The 17,985-nt window shown below is 52.0% G+C and overlaps 9 protein-coding genes across 9 annotated transcripts; 6 read left to right on the top strand and 3 right to left on the bottom strand.

The window, feature by feature from the left end:
• Positions 1–420: 420 nt before the first annotated feature.
• On the top strand, positions 421–1,012 carry BDW74DRAFT_174550 (uncharacterized protein; the record flags this gene model as incomplete). Its single annotated transcript, XM_073728060.1, has 3 exons — positions 421–433; positions 486–621; positions 703–1,012. The coding sequence occupies 3 exons, from the start codon at positions 421–423 to the stop codon at positions 1,010–1,012; spliced, it is 459 nt and encodes a 152-aa protein (XP_073588074.1).
• Positions 579–1,736, top strand: BDW74DRAFT_146413 (uncharacterized protein). The gene is made up of 2 exons (XM_073723342.1): positions 579–621; positions 711–1,736. Exon 2 carries the CDS (start codon positions 1,128–1,130, stop codon positions 1,527–1,529), a length of 402 nt encoding a protein of 133 aa, XP_073588073.1. The 5' UTR covers positions 579–621; positions 711–1,127; the 3' UTR covers positions 1,530–1,736.
• A 647-nt stretch (positions 1,737–2,383) lies between these two features.
• On the top strand, positions 2,384–4,457 carry BDW74DRAFT_187519 (uncharacterized protein; the record flags this gene model as incomplete). The annotated part of the gene is made up of 5 exons (XM_073731503.1): positions 2,384–2,626; positions 2,677–3,846; positions 3,904–4,022; positions 4,077–4,160; positions 4,214–4,457. The coding sequence occupies 5 exons, from the start codon at positions 2,384–2,386 to the stop codon at positions 4,236–4,238; spliced, it is 1,641 nt and encodes a 546-aa protein (XP_073588072.1). The 3' UTR covers positions 4,239–4,457.
• Positions 4,458–4,856: 399 nt separating this feature from the next.
• Positions 4,857–6,305, top strand: BDW74DRAFT_174547 (uncharacterized protein; the record flags this gene model as incomplete). Its single annotated transcript, XM_073728059.1, has 1 exon — positions 4,857–6,305. The coding sequence occupies one exon, from the start codon at positions 4,857–4,859 to the stop codon at positions 6,303–6,305; it is 1,449 nt and encodes a 482-aa protein (XP_073588071.1).
• Positions 6,306–7,225: 920 nt separating this feature from the next.
• On the top strand, positions 7,226–8,888 carry BDW74DRAFT_174546 (TauD/TfdA dioxygenase family protein; the record flags this gene model as incomplete). The annotated part of the gene is made up of 9 exons (XM_073728058.1): positions 7,226–7,472; positions 7,530–7,639; positions 7,723–7,889; positions 7,941–8,109; positions 8,190–8,287; positions 8,347–8,468; positions 8,541–8,619; positions 8,687–8,713; positions 8,780–8,888. 9 exons carry the CDS (start codon positions 7,226–7,228, stop codon positions 8,886–8,888), a joined length of 1,128 nt encoding a protein of 375 aa, XP_073588070.1.
• A 987-nt stretch (positions 8,889–9,875) lies between these two features.
• Positions 9,876–11,080, bottom strand: BDW74DRAFT_174545 (uncharacterized protein; the record flags this gene model as incomplete). Its single annotated transcript, XM_073728057.1, has 2 exons — positions 9,876–10,207; positions 10,270–11,080. 2 exons carry the CDS (start codon positions 11,078–11,080, stop codon positions 9,876–9,878), a joined length of 1,143 nt encoding a protein of 380 aa, XP_073588069.1.
• A 265-nt stretch (positions 11,081–11,345) lies between these two features.
• On the bottom strand, positions 11,346–11,991 carry BDW74DRAFT_174544 (uncharacterized protein; the record flags this gene model as incomplete). Its single annotated transcript, XM_073728056.1, has 2 exons — positions 11,346–11,573; positions 11,632–11,991. 2 exons carry the CDS (start codon positions 11,989–11,991, stop codon positions 11,346–11,348), a joined length of 588 nt encoding a protein of 195 aa, XP_073588068.1.
• A 2,233-nt stretch (positions 11,992–14,224) lies between these two features.
• BDW74DRAFT_146409 (NAD(P)/FAD-dependent oxidoreductase) lies at positions 14,225–16,003 on the top strand. The gene is made up of 3 exons (XM_073723341.1): positions 14,225–14,817; positions 14,888–15,488; positions 15,548–16,003. Exons 1-3 carry the CDS (start codon positions 14,266–14,268, stop codon positions 15,760–15,762), a joined length of 1,368 nt encoding a protein of 455 aa, XP_073588067.1. The 5' UTR covers positions 14,225–14,265; the 3' UTR covers positions 15,763–16,003.
• Positions 16,004–16,888: 885 nt separating this feature from the next.
• On the bottom strand, positions 16,889–17,552 carry BDW74DRAFT_146408 (uncharacterized protein). The gene has a single exon (XM_073723340.1). It carries the CDS (start codon positions 17,406–17,408, stop codon positions 17,169–17,171), a length of 240 nt encoding a protein of 79 aa, XP_073588066.1. The 5' UTR covers positions 17,409–17,552; the 3' UTR covers positions 16,889–17,168.
• Between the last annotated feature and the right edge of the window lie 433 nt (positions 17,553–17,985).

Raw genomic sequence — 17,985 nt, 5'->3', positions numbered from 1 at the left:
TTTTGCTACTCCTCTGTGCTTCGACGATTCCACCTACCGTAGGTCTCCTATTTATCCTTTGCTGGGATAGAGCTTTGATATTGTGACGTTGCTTGTACATTGCTTGATAATCAGGAGGAATTACTAATATTAGGTACCATTGGCAGATCTAATGGGATGTCTTGGAACCGGCATACCCACCACTCTATGGCGGGCATTGCAAGTGAACCCAACGACAGCAGTAACGCAGGCGCCACCAGCCATATTATCACATCAGCACAATTTGAACATCGAATTGAGGCAACAGAGGGAAAAGACTGCTTTTCAATTAGAAGAGCACTAAAAGCCCGTGGTCGATAGGTAATCATACGGAGGATTGCACGAAAAGTGGACCTGGTGGGATGTCCGCCAGGCACCCCGGAGCACCCACCAAACGCAAAGATGCTCAGTCAGGGTCCTTGCCCATTTGTAATCGACCACCCAAGCAGCCATAGCCGGCTCTGCAGGTATAAAGAGCCTTGCAAAGTACCTCGTCGGAGATCATTGCCCCTACCAGTTCACCCCCATCGTTTGCACCTCAACCAAGCCCATCCCAACCTTTCTCATCGTCGGCGCAACAGGCAACACCCGCCAAGCCGTCACGTAAGCCCTTCCCACCCTCCCTAAATCAAACAACGTCTTTGCGAACCATCGAGTCCTTGCCCTAACCCGGTCCCTTTCCAGCCCTGCAGCGCAGAATCTCGCCAAAATACCCGGCGCCGAGGTCATCCAATACAACTGGACCGACATTACAGCCGACTGGCTCCGCGAGTGGCACGTCGTACGCGCCTTTATTACTCCCCACAATGGCCCGAACCAATTCGCCGAAGAATCGGCGTTCCATGTCGCCGCTCTGAATGCCCGGGTCGAGTACGTCGTACGCATATCCACCACAGCGCCGAACGTCCGTCCTGATTCCGAGGCATACTACTCGCGCCAGCACTGGGCCATCGAGACTCTGCTTGGCTCGCCCGAGTTCAGTGCATTGGGTTAGACCTCCCTGCAGCCGAACCTGTTCCTCAACATGTACCTTGCGGTTGCCGCACAGTACATCCAGCAGTACAGAGAGACTGGCAAGCCAGTACCACTTAGGCTAATGGCGGCGAAAGATGTCCCTGTTGCCCCTGTGCACCCCCGATGAAGTCGGTATTCTTGCCGCCCACCTCCTTGCTGAACGCGAGCCGGGGGCGCATAACCGGGCCAAGTATGTCGTCAACGGGCCGGAGGATATCACCGGCGAACAGCTGGTGGGCTTGATCGAGCAGTATGCTGGCACCGAGGTCAAGGACGTGAGCTACAAGGACTTGAGCATGATTGATGCGGCCCTGGCCAGTGGCTTTGGGGGCCCGGGACAGTCGAAGACCGTCATTGGGTCCATGAGGTACGCACCGAAGACCATGTGGGATGGAAAGTGTGAGACTTCAGCGACTAGCAAAGAAGTTCTGGCGATTACTGCACCGAAGCGAACGCCTGCGGAGGTGTTGAAGAGTTTGCTGGGGGAACAACTGTAAGCAGCAGGGACGGGGCGGGTTGGAATGATAGATGTTATGATAGCATCTGAACCCTTTGGGGTCATTTCCACAATTGCAGGCAGGTGCATGTGCCCAGGTGGCCCTCCCACATCCTCGCGTCTGGTTCCTGGGCAGTTTTCTAAAAACCGAATCCACAGACAGGGAATATTTAAGGCTCTTCCAATAATACAACCTGCAACCTTGTCGTTTTCCGGCAAGAAAGTACATCGTCATGCAACGATGCCCCTCGAAACCTAATACCATCGTAAACACTTCCTGTGAAAAGTACCACCATAGTATTTTCCTGATTCCTGATCATTCAAGACCCCCGAGCTGGCGTTCATTGTTGCTAATCGCCGATCCATCGGCGATAGCCCTCTGACACCATCGCCCACCACGATCGCCTTATATGTCGCCAGCGGACCCCGGCCTGGACTCATGGACTAGCCACAAGCACAGGTCGCTTCGCCAATGGCAGGCTTGACTAGAGCTTGATATAGGAATAAAGCTTGTCGGTGGAATATCGCACGCACTGCCGAAGGGCCCAATGGTGCAAGACTCGAAGTAATGGATGCGTGGATCTCCGCGGGAAGCCTGTTGGCCACTCGCCAGGCGTTGCCTTCGGCATTGATATTGGTGACTAAATGAAATGATCTAGATGCTTCGCATATTGTGGCAGTTGTCGTCCCGTTTCCCCCACGCCAGTCGCCGCCGGACGCGCCGTAGTCGAAGAATGGCCATCGTCTCATTTGCCTGCGCGGGCACGACATCGCTGCTGCGATGGAGGTTTAGCTAGCACTCTATGCCTGAAATATGTCGCCACTCGTATATTCCGAACGAGGTTCAACAGAACAATGGCTTCAGACGAGAAAAAGGCGCTGCCGATTTCTACCGGCGAGGTCGAGGCCGATTCGCGCGGTGTTAGCGAGACAGATGATTCCGACAAGGAACAAGGCCGCTCTGGTTTCCAGAAGGGGACATTCACCGCTACGGAAGACCCCCGTTTCTACAAGCCGATTGACACGTACGAGGGTCTTCACCGTTGGGATCCGGACTTTGAGTGGACGGAGGAGGAGGAGAAGAAGATCGTTCGCAAGGTAAATCTCCCACTAGAAGATTGTGACCACTATCTAAAATTCTATGGCAGATTGACCTTCGAGTGTGCACCTTCGCCTGCGTGACTTTCTTCGCATTGCAACTCGACAGAGGAAACATCGGGCAGGCACTCGCAGACACTCTCCTCGAAGACCTCAACATGACCAGCAACGACTACAACACCGGACAGACCATCTTCCTGTGCTGCTTCCTCTTCGCCGAGCTCCCATCGCAACTGATCTCCAAACGCCTAGGCCCCGACCGCTGGATTCCCATCCAAATGGTGGCATGGAGCCTCGTCGCCGCCTGTCAAGCCTTCCTCAAAACGAAAAACGCCTACCTCGGCATGCGCGCCCTTTTGGGTCTGCTAGAAGGCGGCTTTATCCCCGATACAATCCTCTTCCTCTCCTTCTTCTACAAATCCAACGAGCTCCCCAAACGCCTAACCTACTTCTGGATCTCCCTCACCCTTACAACAATCGTCGGCGCCTTCCTAGCCTTCGGCTTCCTGCACATCAAAGACTCCAGCGGCGGCGGATCCTGGCGCTACCTCTTCGCCTACGAAGGCCTAATCACCGGCGTCGTCGGCATAATCGCCGCCTTCTGGATGCCCGCGTCCCCAACACAAACGAAAGGCGGGTTCCGCGGGAAAAACGGCTGGTTCACCGAGCACGAGGAGAAAATCATGGTGAACCGGGTGATCCGCGACGATCCCAGCAAAGGGAGCATGCACAACCGACAAGCAGTAACACCAAGTCTGCTCTGGGAGTCCGTGAAAGACTACCACATGTGGCCAATCTACCTGCTCGGCCTGGTGTGGATGATTCCGAACACGCCCGGGACAAATTACCTAACGCTGCAGCTCCGCTCGCAGGGCTTCACGACGTTCCAGACCAATTTACTGAGTATTCCGCAGTGCGTTGTGTCGATCATCACCATGTTCACGACGACGTGGCTGGCGGAGCGCACGAACCAGCGTCTGCTCTTTGGCGTTATGGTTGAGGTGTGGTTCCTTGTTCTGCTTATTGCGCTGGAGACCCTGCCTGCGACGAATATGCCCTGGCAGCGCTGGGCGGTCCTTACGCTGCTTGTTGGGGGACCGAGTGTTCATCCTGTTTTGGTGGCATTGACGTCGAGGAATGCTGGATCCGTAAGGACAAGGACTGTGGCGAGCGCGCTGTATAATATGAGCGTGCAGGTTAGCAGTATCATTTCGGCGAATGTATGTGCCTCCATTGTCCAATGTCCCCATCATCGCCAAGGCTAACAGAAGTTTCAGGTATACCGAACAGAGGATCAGCCGTACTACTACGAGGGCAACAAAGTGCTGATCGCGCTGTCGGCAGTCAGTATTTTCCTGTTTCTTGGGGCGAAGGTTTACTACGATTGGAGGAATAGGTATGTATCCCATCCAGGGTTTTCTTCACAAGGTGCAAAGATTGACAAGAGCAGACAAAACAAGGCGAAGTGGGAAGCGATGAGTTCTGAGCAGAGGGAGGCGTATCTGCGCCAGAACCCGCTCATGACAAACAAACGGTGGGTTTTATCCACGACTGGTAACTATTCAGGCAGGGCTAATGATGGGTTAGGATTGACTTTACCTTCGCTTCTTGATCAGACATTATCCCAAGAGAGGGTGATGGTGTAAAAAGAGCGGTTCTTAGCTGGTTTGAACAAGGATGTGACTGAAGATGGGGTCGACTACCTACCATACCTCCCCACCATCTCCTCCAGCCCTAACCCTACTCAGAGGAGGATCCTGCCGTAGAGTCATGTACAACTCGCAATTTAATAAAGATTTTAGAATGATGAAGACTGTTATTGATGTCTACATTATGCTTTTTGCATTTAGCAGCTTGACCGCGAATGGCGCAGGAGTATTGCTTGTTATTGCGTCAACGTCGCGTGGATGAGGCTATACAGACTGATAAGGGCATGGGCGAATAGCGTCTCTGGAAGCAATGATTCAAAAGCTCCTGCAAGAATCACGACAGCCACTATAGGTAATTTAGCATCCCGCTACACATTTTCCTACCCCAACTGAATAGCGTGCTACTCGACCTCAACCTCGACACCGTGGAGTCGCATTGCGCCATCCCCGACTCCAACCATGCCATACCCAGCGCACAGCAAAACAATAACTCCCCATTCTGCCCAAACTTCTTGAAATGATTTTCCCTATCTCACAGCTCAAGACAGTTGACATCGCCGCAGCTGCCAAGCACACCTAAAATGTCGCCTCGTTATAACTCCATCGCCATAATCAGCACCGGCCCGTCAGGCCTCTCAACCCTAAAAGCCCTCGTTGACGAGAACACCTTCTCTCGAATCCGCGTCTTCGAGCGCCGCGACCGCGTTGGCGGGCTCTGGCACTACGATCCCATCCCCGACGTCTTCCCGACACCGGGCGCGCCTGATCTCCGCAATCCTATCCCCGAGTCTCTGCCAGCGTTTACGAGTCCAGTGGCCGAAGACACGACGGCGCGCACAGGAATCCACGATCTGCTCGATAGCAATGTTGGCTCGGGGACGATGAGCTTCACGCATACGCCGTTTCCGGAGGTGAATAGTGCGGTTAGTGTGAGGCAGCTGGGGAAGAGCAATCCGAGTCGGCCGTTTCGGGTTGTCAGTGGGTACCTGGAGGATCTGGCAAGGCCATATCTGGATCTGATTTCGTTTAATACGGCCGTGGAGCGGGTTGAGAAGGTTGGCAATAAATGGAGGGTTACGGCAAGGCAGACGGGTCATTTTCAGCGGAATAGACCCGCGGAATACTGGTGGACCGAGGACTTTGATGCGGTGGTCGTGGCATCGGGGCACTATAATGTGCCGCTGATTCCGGAGATTGAGGGGCTCGATGGGGCGTTCAAGGAGTTCCCGGGGAACTTTGAGCACTCGAAGAGTTTTCGGTCTGCGAATGATTATGTGGATAAGAGGGTTGTTGTTGTGGGCGGGAATATCTCTAGTGCGGATCTCATTGCGGACCTTCATGCTGTTGTCAAGGGGGGTTTGTACCTGAGTCAGAGGGGAGCCAACGAGGCGCTCGTGAACGTCTTTACCCTGCCTGGTGTTGAGCTCAAGCCGACTATTACCCGTGTCGAGGCTGGGAGATCTGGCGTCAACGTTACCTTCTCCGATGGCACGACAGTGCAAGACGTTGACAAGCTCATCTTCGCAACGGGCTACCGCCTCGTCTACCCCTTCTTGGTCCCCGACCCCGTTACCCCCAGTAACCGGGTTGCGGGCTTTTACCAGCACATCTTTAAGATCGGTGATCCCTCGCTCGCAATGGTCGGGCAAGTTAGGGGTGCTTTGAGCTTCCGGGTGTACGAGTACCAAGCCGCCGCCGTGGCGCGGTACTTTGCGGGCAACAATGCGCAAGCCCTTCCAAGCCCTGCACAGCAAGACCAGTGGGAGGTTGAGCGGCTCAAGTACAAGGGTCCCACTGCGCTGTTCCATGAGATCAAGCCGGACTTCAAAGAGTATTTCGAGTGGCTTCGGCTCTTTGCGGGACCGCCGGCCAAGGGCACGAAGGGGTATGAGTTGCCGGTTTTTGGGGATGATTGGCCAGAGCTCGGATTTGCAATCCTGCAGTTGAAGGACAAGTACTGGCAGAGCGTTAAGGCTGCCGCGAGGGAGAAGAAGGAGAAGGAGGATGGGAAGGTTCAGGCGAAGCTGTGAGGATACCTAGGGTAGGCTTTTGTAGTTAGGGTTTTAGACTAGAGGTGCATTTCCGCCAAATCTGCTATCCTAGGTGGTCAATGCCTTGAACCTGTAATAAGCCCCCGGCAGTGGAACGTACCGTGGCAGCTGAGATTATGTAGGAGCAATGAAGTCTCGCGATTCGTCTTGTAGTCGCGGTATGCAAAGGCCGAAAGGTACGTATGGTACGTAGGTTGTACTGCGAGCCCTCGGCCAGGTATGGTAAAGGCCAGCTACCAGAGACGCCCGCTGGGTGCACTGAGGGTGAAATCATGCCTTTGCCCGTGCCAACTATGTTTATTCTGTGCTTGGACCGTCTGTACGTGTTTCGGGCTTATTCCCGAGCCCATCTCCGGACCAGTGCCCGTCGTGCCTTCCCTATCTAGTCCAAACCTGAGATATCTGCAAGGAAGGAACGACCCTTCATCAGCGTCGATATGGCAGGTACGCAGTACACTTTCGGTCTTTAGCGAAGAGTACTTTCTTATCGCCGACGTTCGGGGTGGGAAACTATCATAGGTAAGCCTCACGGGTTCCTCTTGGTTCTCTGTGTCTGACCGGTGACCTCTTACTCTGACCTATGAGGTTGCTTCATCTCGTCGTTTGAGCGATTGAGCATTATGTTGCAATTTGTCGTCAGTGAGGGGTTGCCAGCCATCTTGCACCCAGAAGACATGCAGATCTGATAGAAGTTCTGGTATACCATCTAAGACGAAGTAGATGCAGAATCCGTGTAATTTAGGAACGAATGATGCAATATGCTTGGGAAGAGGTAAGGTATATAAGGCCTTGCGTGGCTTTGGAAGCAGTGCTTACGGACTCAGAACATTAGTAGCTCCTATATTTATTTCATCAGTATTCGGGCATACCTAAAGAAACTCGGGAACAGTACGCATATCATGGCTCCATCCGTCGAAGTCGTCTCCCCCACTCCAGCTGCCGGCCCAGCCGAGACAAAGAGCGAGCCGCAGAAGGCCTCGGCCACGGCCACTGGGTCGTACATTCGCGAGCCCCTCAAGTACTCCGGCTCTCTCGACGGATACAAGAGCTTCGAGGTCACCCCGATTATCGGGCGCGAATTTCCAGATCTCCAGTTGACCGATATCCTGAGCGACGACCAGAAGATCCGCGACCTTGCTATCACCGGTATGCGAGTCCGCTTGGCCTTATATTCAGCAATGAACTAACAGCATTGAAACACAGTCTCCCGCCGAGGCGTCGTCTTCTTCCGCAACCAGAGCATCAACTCAGACGAGCAGAAGATCCTCGGCCAGAAGCTCGGTGAGTTGACCGGGAAGCCGGCTACGTCCAAGGTATGCAAGGCACTCCATATCCGTCCCCACCTACCTACCTGGCGGGGACAAGGCGAGTGATTTAGCCCTAATTCGATACCAAGCTCCACCGCCACGCCGTCAACAACGCCGGCCGAAACATCACCGTCAACGAGCACGGCAAACTCGACGACGAGATCTCCGTCATCTCGTCCGAGACGAACAGGAAATACTACGGCGAGCGATTCGTTAATAATGCTCGGCATCTTGCGAGTGAGGAGTGGCATGCTGAGTGCGTACCTTTCTCCTGAGGATCATGCGTAGGAGAATCTAACAGTTGTAGTATTACTTTCGAAAAAGTCCCCTCCGACTACGCTATCCTCAAGATCACGCACTCACCCGATGAGCAGAGCGGCGGTGATACGCTCTGGGCGTCGGGGTATGAAGTGTACGACCGCCTCTCGCCGCCGATTCGGGCGCTGGCTGATACATTGACGGCTGTTCACCACCAGGTACTTATATGATCGAGCCTCTTTCTATCCCATCCATTCTACTGCAGGATATGTCGTGCTAATTATATTGTTTTGCCCAGCCATCCTTCAACAACATCGCCAAAGAGCACGGCATCGAGCTAATCCAAGGAGACCGCGGCGCACCCGAGAATACAGGCTTTGATTTCAAAGCTAGCCAGTACGCTTCCATCTTGCCAAAAGTCATATTGATCTCGAGAAACTAATGAACATAACCAGCCCCCTCGTCCGCACGAACCCCGTCACCGGCTGGAAGAGCCTCTTCGGCGCCGCAGGACAAGTCGACAACGGCTGGATCGAGGGCGTGACGAAGCGCGAGAGTGATATTTTGAAGAAATACTGTAACCTTTCCTACCTACTTCCATCTTACCAGTTAACTTACATGCATACCTATACTAATGATGATCATGCAGTCCGCCAACTCATCTCCGAAAACCACGACCTCCAGGCCCGCTTCAAATGGGGCACGAATGACCTTGCTATTTGGGACAAGTAAGTCTAGCCCAACTAACTAACCAAGCCATGGTTCGTGGGATAATGGATACTGACATGTCTGCAGCCGCTCAGTTTTCCACACGGCGACTAAGTGAGTATTGCTTACTCCTTATGGTAACATCGAGGCTTCGAAAACGAGGTGGCTAACAGATATCAGCGACTATGACGGCAAGCGACAAGGAAACCGCGTCGTCTCGCTTGGCGAGATCCCGTACTACGACCCTGCTTCGAAGTCGAGACGCGAGGCTCTGGCGGCTGAGGCATAAGTGTCTATTCATACTGAGCAGGTGATACTGCATGTGCTTCTGGTCTCTTAATTGGCCGAGACACCGTTGAATAACTTAGTGCTGGAATTAGGATCCAGATCTTTCGGTTTCAATGTGCAGCTTTTTCAGCATTGTGGTCGGTGCTAGTATAGCTGTTATGAATTCGTTTAATGTGAGACACGTACCCTAAGGTTACACGCTGTCGGGTGGATATAGGCAGGGCGGCATCATAGGTACGTATAGTCTGGTAGTTCAGCCTACTACCAGCACCAGTAGGTATAAGGCCTGCAGAGCCTGCGAAGCTATATGGCTGTAGAGCTGATTAGAGCTCGGAACCAAGGCGGGGAGACCACTCCAGTCCTTCGTCCATGTCAAATCAGTGGATAGATATAGACGAGCAACTCATAATAATCTGACTCGTTCTTCTTATGATGGTCAACTATCGGGTCTTCAGATTATCAGTTCGACGAGGGCCTTGCTTAAGGTTTCATCGTCGATCCGTTTCCTGGACCAGGGTTAATATGGATACATGGATACAGATACCTCAGGGCGCTGGAGATGGTAAAGCACAATCCAAAGCCACATTATGGAGAGCATGGCCAGACTGGTAGGCCTTGTTATTAGGGAGGGCATTTGTGGAAAAGCACGGCACGAAAAGTCCAGCAAGAAGAGACAGGCCACTCCATGAATCACGTTCAGAGGGCTCGCTATGCATTGTTCAATCTCCCCACCAACTCGTAAGGAAATGAATCCACGAGTTTGCAGCCCGAGCCTGCTTTGCAGTTTCCACGCGCAGACTGAGTGCAGTTGCATCACTCTGGTTGAAAGCCCGGCGAATCACGTCGAGTACGGTTATATAGATGGCCTTGGGGACGTTAGAAGATTCGTTTCGATACTGAACATACCGCATCGAGGGCTGCCGATAGCGCCAGTCGAGGTCCGCGCCATGATCAATGACTCGCTCCATGGCCTCGAACCAAGTGCTCTTCACAGAATATGGGGCGCTACCGGACTCTCCATACATGAGAGGAGAAATAAGCCCCAAACAGTCTGTCCGCCATTGAGATGAACTGGTTGGTTGGGGTTCGACGACCGCTCTAAGAGGAGCTGCACCAGTCCCACGTCTATCGCACCGTGATCGCCTCGTTCATAGTGGAAGGGCAGGCTAAGAGGTGTGACTCGTCGAGGACGGAGGGCATAGTCCAGCAGTGGTCTACCTGGTTTGTGGATAAGACTTGGATTTGAATCGAGCTTCGCGGCCACGTATTTGCTTAGCTTTGCCTGTACTGTTAGGGCGAGGAAAGTGCATTTTCCACCCTCTGCGTACTTGTCAGAGGTCCGGCTCCTTTGGGGACATCTCGTGCGTGGGTCCAATGGTTACTCTCGGCTTTTGCATACGCAGAAACGACGGAGTCGAGATTGTCAAGGAGGATGACCTGGCCGCTGCCCCCGCGTCTTTCCACCTCATGACAATAGTACAAGAGTTCGTCAATCAGGCCAATGATGGGATTGATGGCTTCGCGGAAGTTGTTCTCAATCGGAATTCTCTTGATAAGAGTCAGCATTATTTGCGAAAGACAGTGTTTGGCGTCAAATTCGGGCCGTACGCCTTTGCATAGATCCCTGTAGTAGTTGTCTCGAAGAAAATCACGGACTGTCCTGTGAAGGAAGTCTACCCGGTGTCTGAAAATAGGGGGGCCCTCTATTTGCTCGTTAATAACGACCAAATCCCCGCATCGATTGTGCAGTAGACGACGGCATTCATCATATACCTGGTAAATCTCGGTGTCTGTGACCGGATTTATAGCGTAGCTTATCGCGTAGGCAGGATCCTTTGCCACATGTTGGATAAGATTAAGAGCCAGAGCAGGCAGTGGCTGGACTGCATCAGTGGTGATGAGAAAGATCTGGCACATTTCCTCACGGAGAGCATGGGGCCGCCTTTCAATTATTTCTCTGGAATAGTCTTCCAACTTAGCTGGAAAGCCGTCCAGTGTTTTCTTTAGAGTCTCGTGCCCTTCATTGTGATTCAAATGCCTTCGTATATCCCAAGTGACCAGGTACACCCATAGCCAGATACCTTGGGCGCATTCGGCAATATTGGAGATGATTTTCTGACAACGAGGGTCACTCTCCTGCAACGCCTGAAACTGGTCATGGTCTTCGAGCCTATGGCGGATATAGGTCTTCATATCTTCCAATGTGAAGTCTTGGACCTTTAATGTACGTTCGGAGTCTGTGAATGCGGCTTCAAAGGCAGGCCATGGCCGGCTGGAGGGCGTGTATCTTTATGTGGGCAGATGTCGCTAGTGAAGACAGTAGGGCGATCAGATCCTCTTCCTTCCGTTGTACTCGTCAAGTCCATCTATAAAGAAACAAAACTTTGCCGACAAAGTAGCTTCTCGCGATAAACGGTCAAACGCTTGCTCAAGTTCATCGACGTCCCATGCTTCTCCGTCAAGTGATCTGGCAAGTGATATCAACGAGATGTGGAGCAGCTTTCAGAATCTGATATAACAGCGACTGAAACAATCCAATTTGCGATTTCTGCATGGGCAGGCCTTGGTTCCAGAAGTAGAAACTTGCAATGTAGAGAGGTGTGCCGCCGGCCCAGATCTGGAGGGCTCGCTTTGTTCGTTTTGTATCGGCAGCATACTTCATCAATGTAGACTTGCCACTGCCGGCCTGCCAAGCTTTGTCAGTCGGAGACAATCGTGGTGATGATGAGATGGCGCTTGCTAACCAGTCCGCTGATCCAGAAGATCCCATTCCCTAATTTGAGCCATTTCCAAAAAGATGTTTGACGTGAACCGTATAGCCAATCAAGTTCCCCGTGAACATTCGCAATGGCGGACTGTCGTGACTTGAGTTCTGTATAGTATAGACTGCGTATGGCTTTAAGTTGTCTCTTGCCCCGATCACGCTCGTTGATGAGAGCAACAAGTTTTGTGGTTAAGCTGGTGAGCTCGGCAGCGCGCTTTTCGTTGTTCTGTCTGCTGGTATCAGTAAGGGCGAGGATATTTCGTCGTACCTCGTCCAATTCCAGGTGGGACTGTATGCTGTCCTTTTGGAGCGTTTGAGCGAGAGCGTGGATTTCGGACATCACTGCAGATTTGTTCTTGCTAAAACCAACCTATCAGTAACACATCATCTACCAAGGTATGCCAGGCGGCAGATCTGGTAAACCAACCCACTAAGTGTCCTAGATAGCCTTTCCCTCAGTTTCGTGTCCAAATGTTCGAGTCTTTCCCTCAATTCATCCACCTCATTCTGCTTGCGAAGAACTTAAATGCCACTCGACCACTCTCTAATGCTCGAAACTGCGCGTCTTGACGAATGCTCAGTTTGGCTAACAGATCTGTTAGTCTTTGGGCAATTTGGGTTGATTCCTTCGCATAATGTTGAATGGCTTTCTCGTCCGCAGATAATTGTGCCAAAGAAGGTCCATGGGGGGAGTCCTTTGGTAATATCTCCGTGCTCTGGTTTCGAATATCCTCGATGAGAAGCTCGAGGTCTTGCATCAATCTCGTGGTGCCCTGCTGGGAATGATAAGCCTCCTTGGCAGTCGTGATGGCTCGCATCCCATAATCGATCAGCTAGACAATGTTTGCGGCAAAGTCCGATGATAGCAAAAGCCTCCGCCATGCTGCTTCTTGTCTTTTCAACACGATATCAGATGCTAGGAGGCCTGGGCGGGGCGGGGTAGCTCTTGCCAATCGAGGTCTGTCAGCCCTGGTCGCGTCACGGGATTCAGTGTCACCACTCTTGTGCCACAATACGGCTGTCAGTCATTGGAACTTGACGGGGCTAAATACCACTCATAAGCCCTCATCAAAGCTCGAGAGATAGATCATTCATTTGTCTACATTTGCTAGCCTAGCATCCTTCCTAAGCAAGCAGAGTCAGCTGGTAGAGACGTGATGGCATCGACCAAGGTAGGTGATCGACTGCAATCCCAGCTTCAATGGGCAACTAGCAGCTGTCATTTCTCTTATCGAAACTTATCCCAACCCTTCGACCTCGGGAGATCCCTTCGGGGGTTTCAATGCCAAATCGCTATCGTACGTTGCACGCAGACGACTCAAAAGACACCGCTGCGCTCAACATTGAGAGGAATGAAGTGGGTCCACTCCATGGAAGCAATCTTGACAGCTCGACCCCCTGGACACAAGACGATAGGTGGTGGGTGAGACTGCCAGCCCCAGCGCTATTAAGCGGAGCTAGAATGCTATCAAGCGGAGCGCAAGTGCTGTTAAGCGGAGCTAAAGTACTGTCAAGCGGAGCTCGACTACTATTAAGCCCTGTGGTTATCTACTTATCCATGTTCGTCTGGTTCTGTATCATTGTTCCTTGGTTCATCTTTAAGGTTCATCTTCAAGGTTCATCTTCAAGGTTCATCTTCAAGGTTCATCTCTTTTGATATGTGTATACCTTGCTGCCCTATTTTCAAGTTACCGACCTCAAGTCTTAATTTTAAGGAGGTTGAACAGAACAAACAAAATTGCGTAAGGACACTCAATGGATTGCCTTCAAGCCCTAATTGCTCGAAGCTACTTACCCAGGTGCTTGTTACCATATATTGTTAGATCTATTCACCTTACTCCAAATAGCATGCGCATGCTGCGCTCCTTGTTATTTTGGTAAACAACACATGCAAACAGGGCTCGAGTCACCCGAGTCTTGCTATCATAGCCAATAATAATCACCCCTGCTTAGATGGCCAGTTTACTTCCTCTGGCCTGCAGCTAGTAGAGAGCTCACCTGTTGGGTCAATAAATTTGATCTTGGTTTTGATCTTGGATTGTACATAATGGTTTATTCATCTAAATCTGGCTAGGTCTCCCTTGGTTGATATTCAAGCATTTACCTTGATGTCTGCGTACTGTAAGGTTTCTGTAGGGACTTTAGATCTCAGCCATAGAAAGATATCAGAACAGGAACAACCACAAATGCCTGAGTTCACTTGGTTTCAGGGCTGTCGTCAAGCTCTCTCTGTTGAGAATACTTAGCTATTATGTATTAAAACTACCCAATCCTGCCTATGGCCGTGATACTGTATACCTACTACTTGGCTACTAGGGTACGATCTATTATCACACAAACAGCTCTTACCACGCTCTTACTAGAGAGCCAATAAGAATCACCTCACTTGCATGTGTAACCGGATTCTAACAATACCTGTTTTAATCCCTGTTTCACCTATTTAGTGCTTATGTTGCCTGATAAGCGTGCTAGTGTTGCATTAGGCTGTGCTTCGATTGGAGTATATAAGTAGCGCGGGCAAGAGCTACTGTACCTAGTGCTACTCCCAGCCGTCTTGCAGTCCCCGGATCCTTATTCCCTTCAGACGATTGCACCAATTTGCCCTGATTCCACGATGCCTACCCACCAAGACCAAATCCGCCCAGTGCCCAACGCAACAACCCCCTACTGGCGCAGCTACCTCCACTGGCTGGACGAACACCGGTCGACCGAACACCTCCCTTCAGAAGCAGACATCGTCATCATCGGCACCGGCATTGCGGGCGTCTCAACAGCCTACCACCTCGTCAACGAACCCACCGAAGACCAAGCACAACCGTCCAGATCGATCCTCCTCCTCGAAGCACGCCAAGTCTGCTCCGGCGCGACCGGTCGGAACGGCGGCCACATCAAGAAGCTGCCATCGACAATAACCGACCTGAGTGAGCGAATTGGACGCGATGCTGCGGGAGAGATTGTTAGATTCGTCCGGGCGAATATATACGGCGTCAAGCGGGTTATTGAGGACGAAGGAATTCAGGCCGAGGCGGAGCTGAGACGGAGCATTGATGTTTCCCTGCAAGATGGGGATGCTGTGAGCGTGAAGAGGGGCTTTGAGGAGCAGTTACGGTCGGGGTTTCCGTTGATGGAGGATGTGGGATATATTGGGGGGGAGTTTGCGGAGAGGGTCAGTTTGTCCCGTCCTGCTCGACTATCTTCAGACTGATGCAGAGCTCAGGCTAACAGTGTATTGCCAGATCACATCAATCCACGGCGCAAAAGCAGGCCTCAGCACGCTCGTCCTGTCACTGTGGCCGTACAAGTTCGTTACGCAGCTCCTGGAGAGAACCCTAAGTAAGAGCCCGGGCAACATCAACCTGCAAACAAACACACCCGTAACAGCCATCCAAACCCACGATAGCCCTAAGGGTGACAACAAAATCTACACTGTCAAGACCGACCGCGGCAGCATCAAAACACCAAAGGTCATCCTCGCAACAAACGGGTACACCGCCGGCCTCCTCCCGCAATACCGGGCCATCATCACGCCCGCGAAAGCGACCGCCTCGCATATCGCAGTTCCAGAGGGGAAGGCCTCGCCCGCACCATCTCTGGCAAATACATATAATATCCGCTATGCGCCTAATCGGGTGGACTACCTGAATCCACGGCCCGACGGGAGCATCGTTGTCGGCGGCGGACAATGGACATACAGAGACAACCGCGCGCTATTCTGGAATACGTACGACGACTCGACGCTTATTGAGCCGGCGAGGCACTACTTTGATGGACTGATGCAGCGGAATTTTAGGGGGTGGGAGGATTCAGGTGCGGAGACGGAGAGTGTGTGGACGGGGAGTGAGTATCTGATTACCATACCATGTCCTTGGTGAGGTGTGGAAAGCTAACAACCGCAGTCCAAGGAATTACGCCAGACGGCCAACCGCATATCGGCAAGGTACCCGGGAACTCGGGACTTTATATTCTGGCCGGGTATAACGGTGGAGGCATGGCGTATGCGTTTGAGGCTGCTCGCGGGGTAGCCCGGATGGTTAGAGAGGGAATCTCGTTTGAGGAGACGGGTATACCGAAGTGTATGAAGACGACGGAGGCTCGGATGAGTGTTCAGTAGTGTATCAAGTTCCGGTTACAGAGTCACTTGGGCACGCTTTCGCGCAAGCTAATCTTGTGGGACATCCACGTCAGCTTCTTGAATCCTGATTGCAGCACTGTTGCTACCTAGTTCAGTGTTTGCCACTTAAAATTCTGGTGTAATACTGCCTGGTTGACATGCAGTCCACGATAACTAGTCTCTTCTTTAGCAATGTCTCGTGGCACGTTATAATCACGAAGCATGAAGTCTACCCAGAGCGATGGATATGATTTTCTACCATACCAATGTCAAGGAAAAGGTGGAGACAGTCTTGCGCCGGCGGAGGACGGGACGAGCCGGTGCCGGCCGGCCCGGAACCCTATCCCGTTCCTTCCCATTCCATTGTCTCCTTGCAATGTACGTCCGACAATGATTATGAAAGGACGGCCAGGGACAATGATGTCAACCCGGCACCCGTCCTGCTACGGCCAAGCCAAGTTACGTATTGGCAGCTGCAGAGCAGCGCTACGCTAGGTCCTTGTTTATTCTCGAAGAGACGAGATACGGTAGAGGTTCTGGAGGAGGACGGAACCAGCAGGAAGAAAAGGTGCGGTGGTGAAGGGATGAGGAATTAGGTGAGCTGGTGATGACGGACCACCTGGACAAGGAAGGATTCTAGGGAGCTGAAAGAGGACGGGACCAGCGGAGGAAGGAGAGAAAAGGAGAGAATTGTGGAAGTGGTGAGATGATTTAAGGAATGCTGATGGAGGACGGCACCAGCTGGGCAAGGAAGGATCTTAGGTAATGCTGGGAGAGGACGGGGCTAGCAGAGAAAGAAGAGAAGGAGAAGAAGCGTGGAAGTGGTAGGATATCTTAGGCAAACTGGTTGGGGATGGAACCAGCAAGATAAGGACGGAATCTTAGGTGGTACTGGAAGAGGACGGAGCCAGCAGAGGAAGAAAAGACAGGAATAGGAGTAGGGAAGTGGATGGATGAATTAGGTAAGGTGGGGATGAACGAACCAGCCGGGCAAGTATGTAGAAGGTCGGGCGTGCCGGAGGAGGTCGGGACTGGCAGAGGAAGTAGAGAAGTCATGGAAGCGTGGAAGTGGTAAGATGACTTAGGTAAGCAGTTGAGGACGGAACCAGCTGGACAAGGTGAGAATCTTAGGTAGCTGGAAGATGATGAAACCAGCAGGGGCAGAGGGAGAAGGGTAGGGAAGAGTGAAGTAAGGTGGTCGGATTAGCTGGTGGGGAACGAACTAGCTGGAGAATAGCGAAGTAGGTATGTTGGATGAGGATGGAACCAACAAAGAAGAAGAATGTTATAGAAGCGGAAAGTAAGATTGTTGGATTAGCTGGTGAGTTCGGAGTAGATATGCTGGAAGAGGAAGAAACCAGCAGAGGAAGAAGAAGGGGATGGAAGCGTGAGGTAAGATGGTCGTATTAGCTGGTGGTGAACGGACCAGCTGGAGGATAACGGAGTAGGTATGCTGGACGATGATGGAACCAGCAGAGGAAGAGGGAGAATGGTATGGAAGCGTGGAAGTGGTATGACCCATGCCCGTCCCTGCCACCCAACCAGGACATGGGGAAGAAGAAAAAAAAGAAGAAGGGGATAAAGTATAATGTGAAGGGGGGTAAAAGAAAGTAGAAGAGGAAGGAGATAAAAGAAGGCAAAGACATAAGAGAAGAAAAGGAAGAGAGGTGGAAGAGGTAGAGGAGGTAGAGAGGTAAGAGGGGATGTGAAGGAAGGATGGAGGGAAAGACTAGAAACAAAGAACTTATACCCAGGATGCTAATTAAGGTTGCAGCTCTACAAGAGCTCGAGGGTTCCCAATACTAAGGATTGAAGCCCTGGAGGCAGCCACCTAAGTATAGATTAAGCTTTCCGGAAAGCTTAATGCGGGCCGGACCGGTAGGAACAAGAGCCGCCAGCTGTGTAACATTGAGGGGAGCCTCTCGAAGGTTCCGGTTCTCTCGTGGACCCGTGCTTGAAGGTTCGACACCTGCCAGACATCATTTCCGACGCAGTGGCTGCTTCAACCGCGGGTTCTGCCGGGAATTAGTACTACACCGAAGATTCTACGTAGGTATGGCAATGCGGATGCCGTAGGGATGTCAGACTCTGGCAGCTTCTACAGGAACCTTGCCCACTCCTTTGTCTAGGTAAGCAAATCTTAGTACTACCATGAGCCAACTAGCAATTCACGAGTATCTTCTATACAGGTCCATTACCAATCTGCATCATCAACCATGCAAA

The sequence above is a fragment of the Aspergillus multicolor genome (assembly GCF_047715735.1).
Source record: "Aspergillus multicolor strain CBS 133.54 unplaced genomic scaffold BDW74scaffold_3, whole genome shotgun sequence".
Taxonomy (NCBI): Eukaryota; Fungi; Ascomycota; class Eurotiomycetes; order Eurotiales; family Aspergillaceae; genus Aspergillus; species Aspergillus multicolor.
This window is presented reverse-complemented; position numbering and strand designations above follow the sequence as displayed.

What these genes read in the sequence shown, in the direction of transcription:
- BDW74DRAFT_146413 (XM_073723342.1), top strand. Translation starts at nt 1,128, where the DNA reads ATGTCCCTGTTGCCCCTGTGCACCCCCGATGAAGTCGGTATTCTTGCC.
- BDW74DRAFT_146409 (XM_073723341.1), top strand. Translation starts at nt 14,266, where the DNA reads ATGCCTACCCACCAAGACCAAATCCGCCCAGTGCCCAACGCAACAACC. An exon ending in GGGGGGAGTTTGCGGAGAGG is followed by an intron (nt 14,818 to 14,887) that starts GTCAGTTTGTCC and finishes GTGTATTGCCAG; the next exon opens with ATCACATCAATCCACGGCGC. An exon ending in GGAGAGTGTGTGGACGGGGA is followed by an intron (nt 15,489 to 15,547) that starts GTGAGTATCTGA and finishes TAACAACCGCAG; the next exon opens with TCCAAGGAATTACGCCAGAC.
- BDW74DRAFT_146408 (XM_073723340.1), bottom strand. Translation starts at nt 17,408, where the DNA reads ATGTCTTTGCCTTCTTTTATCTCCTTCCTCTTCTACTTTCTTTTACCC.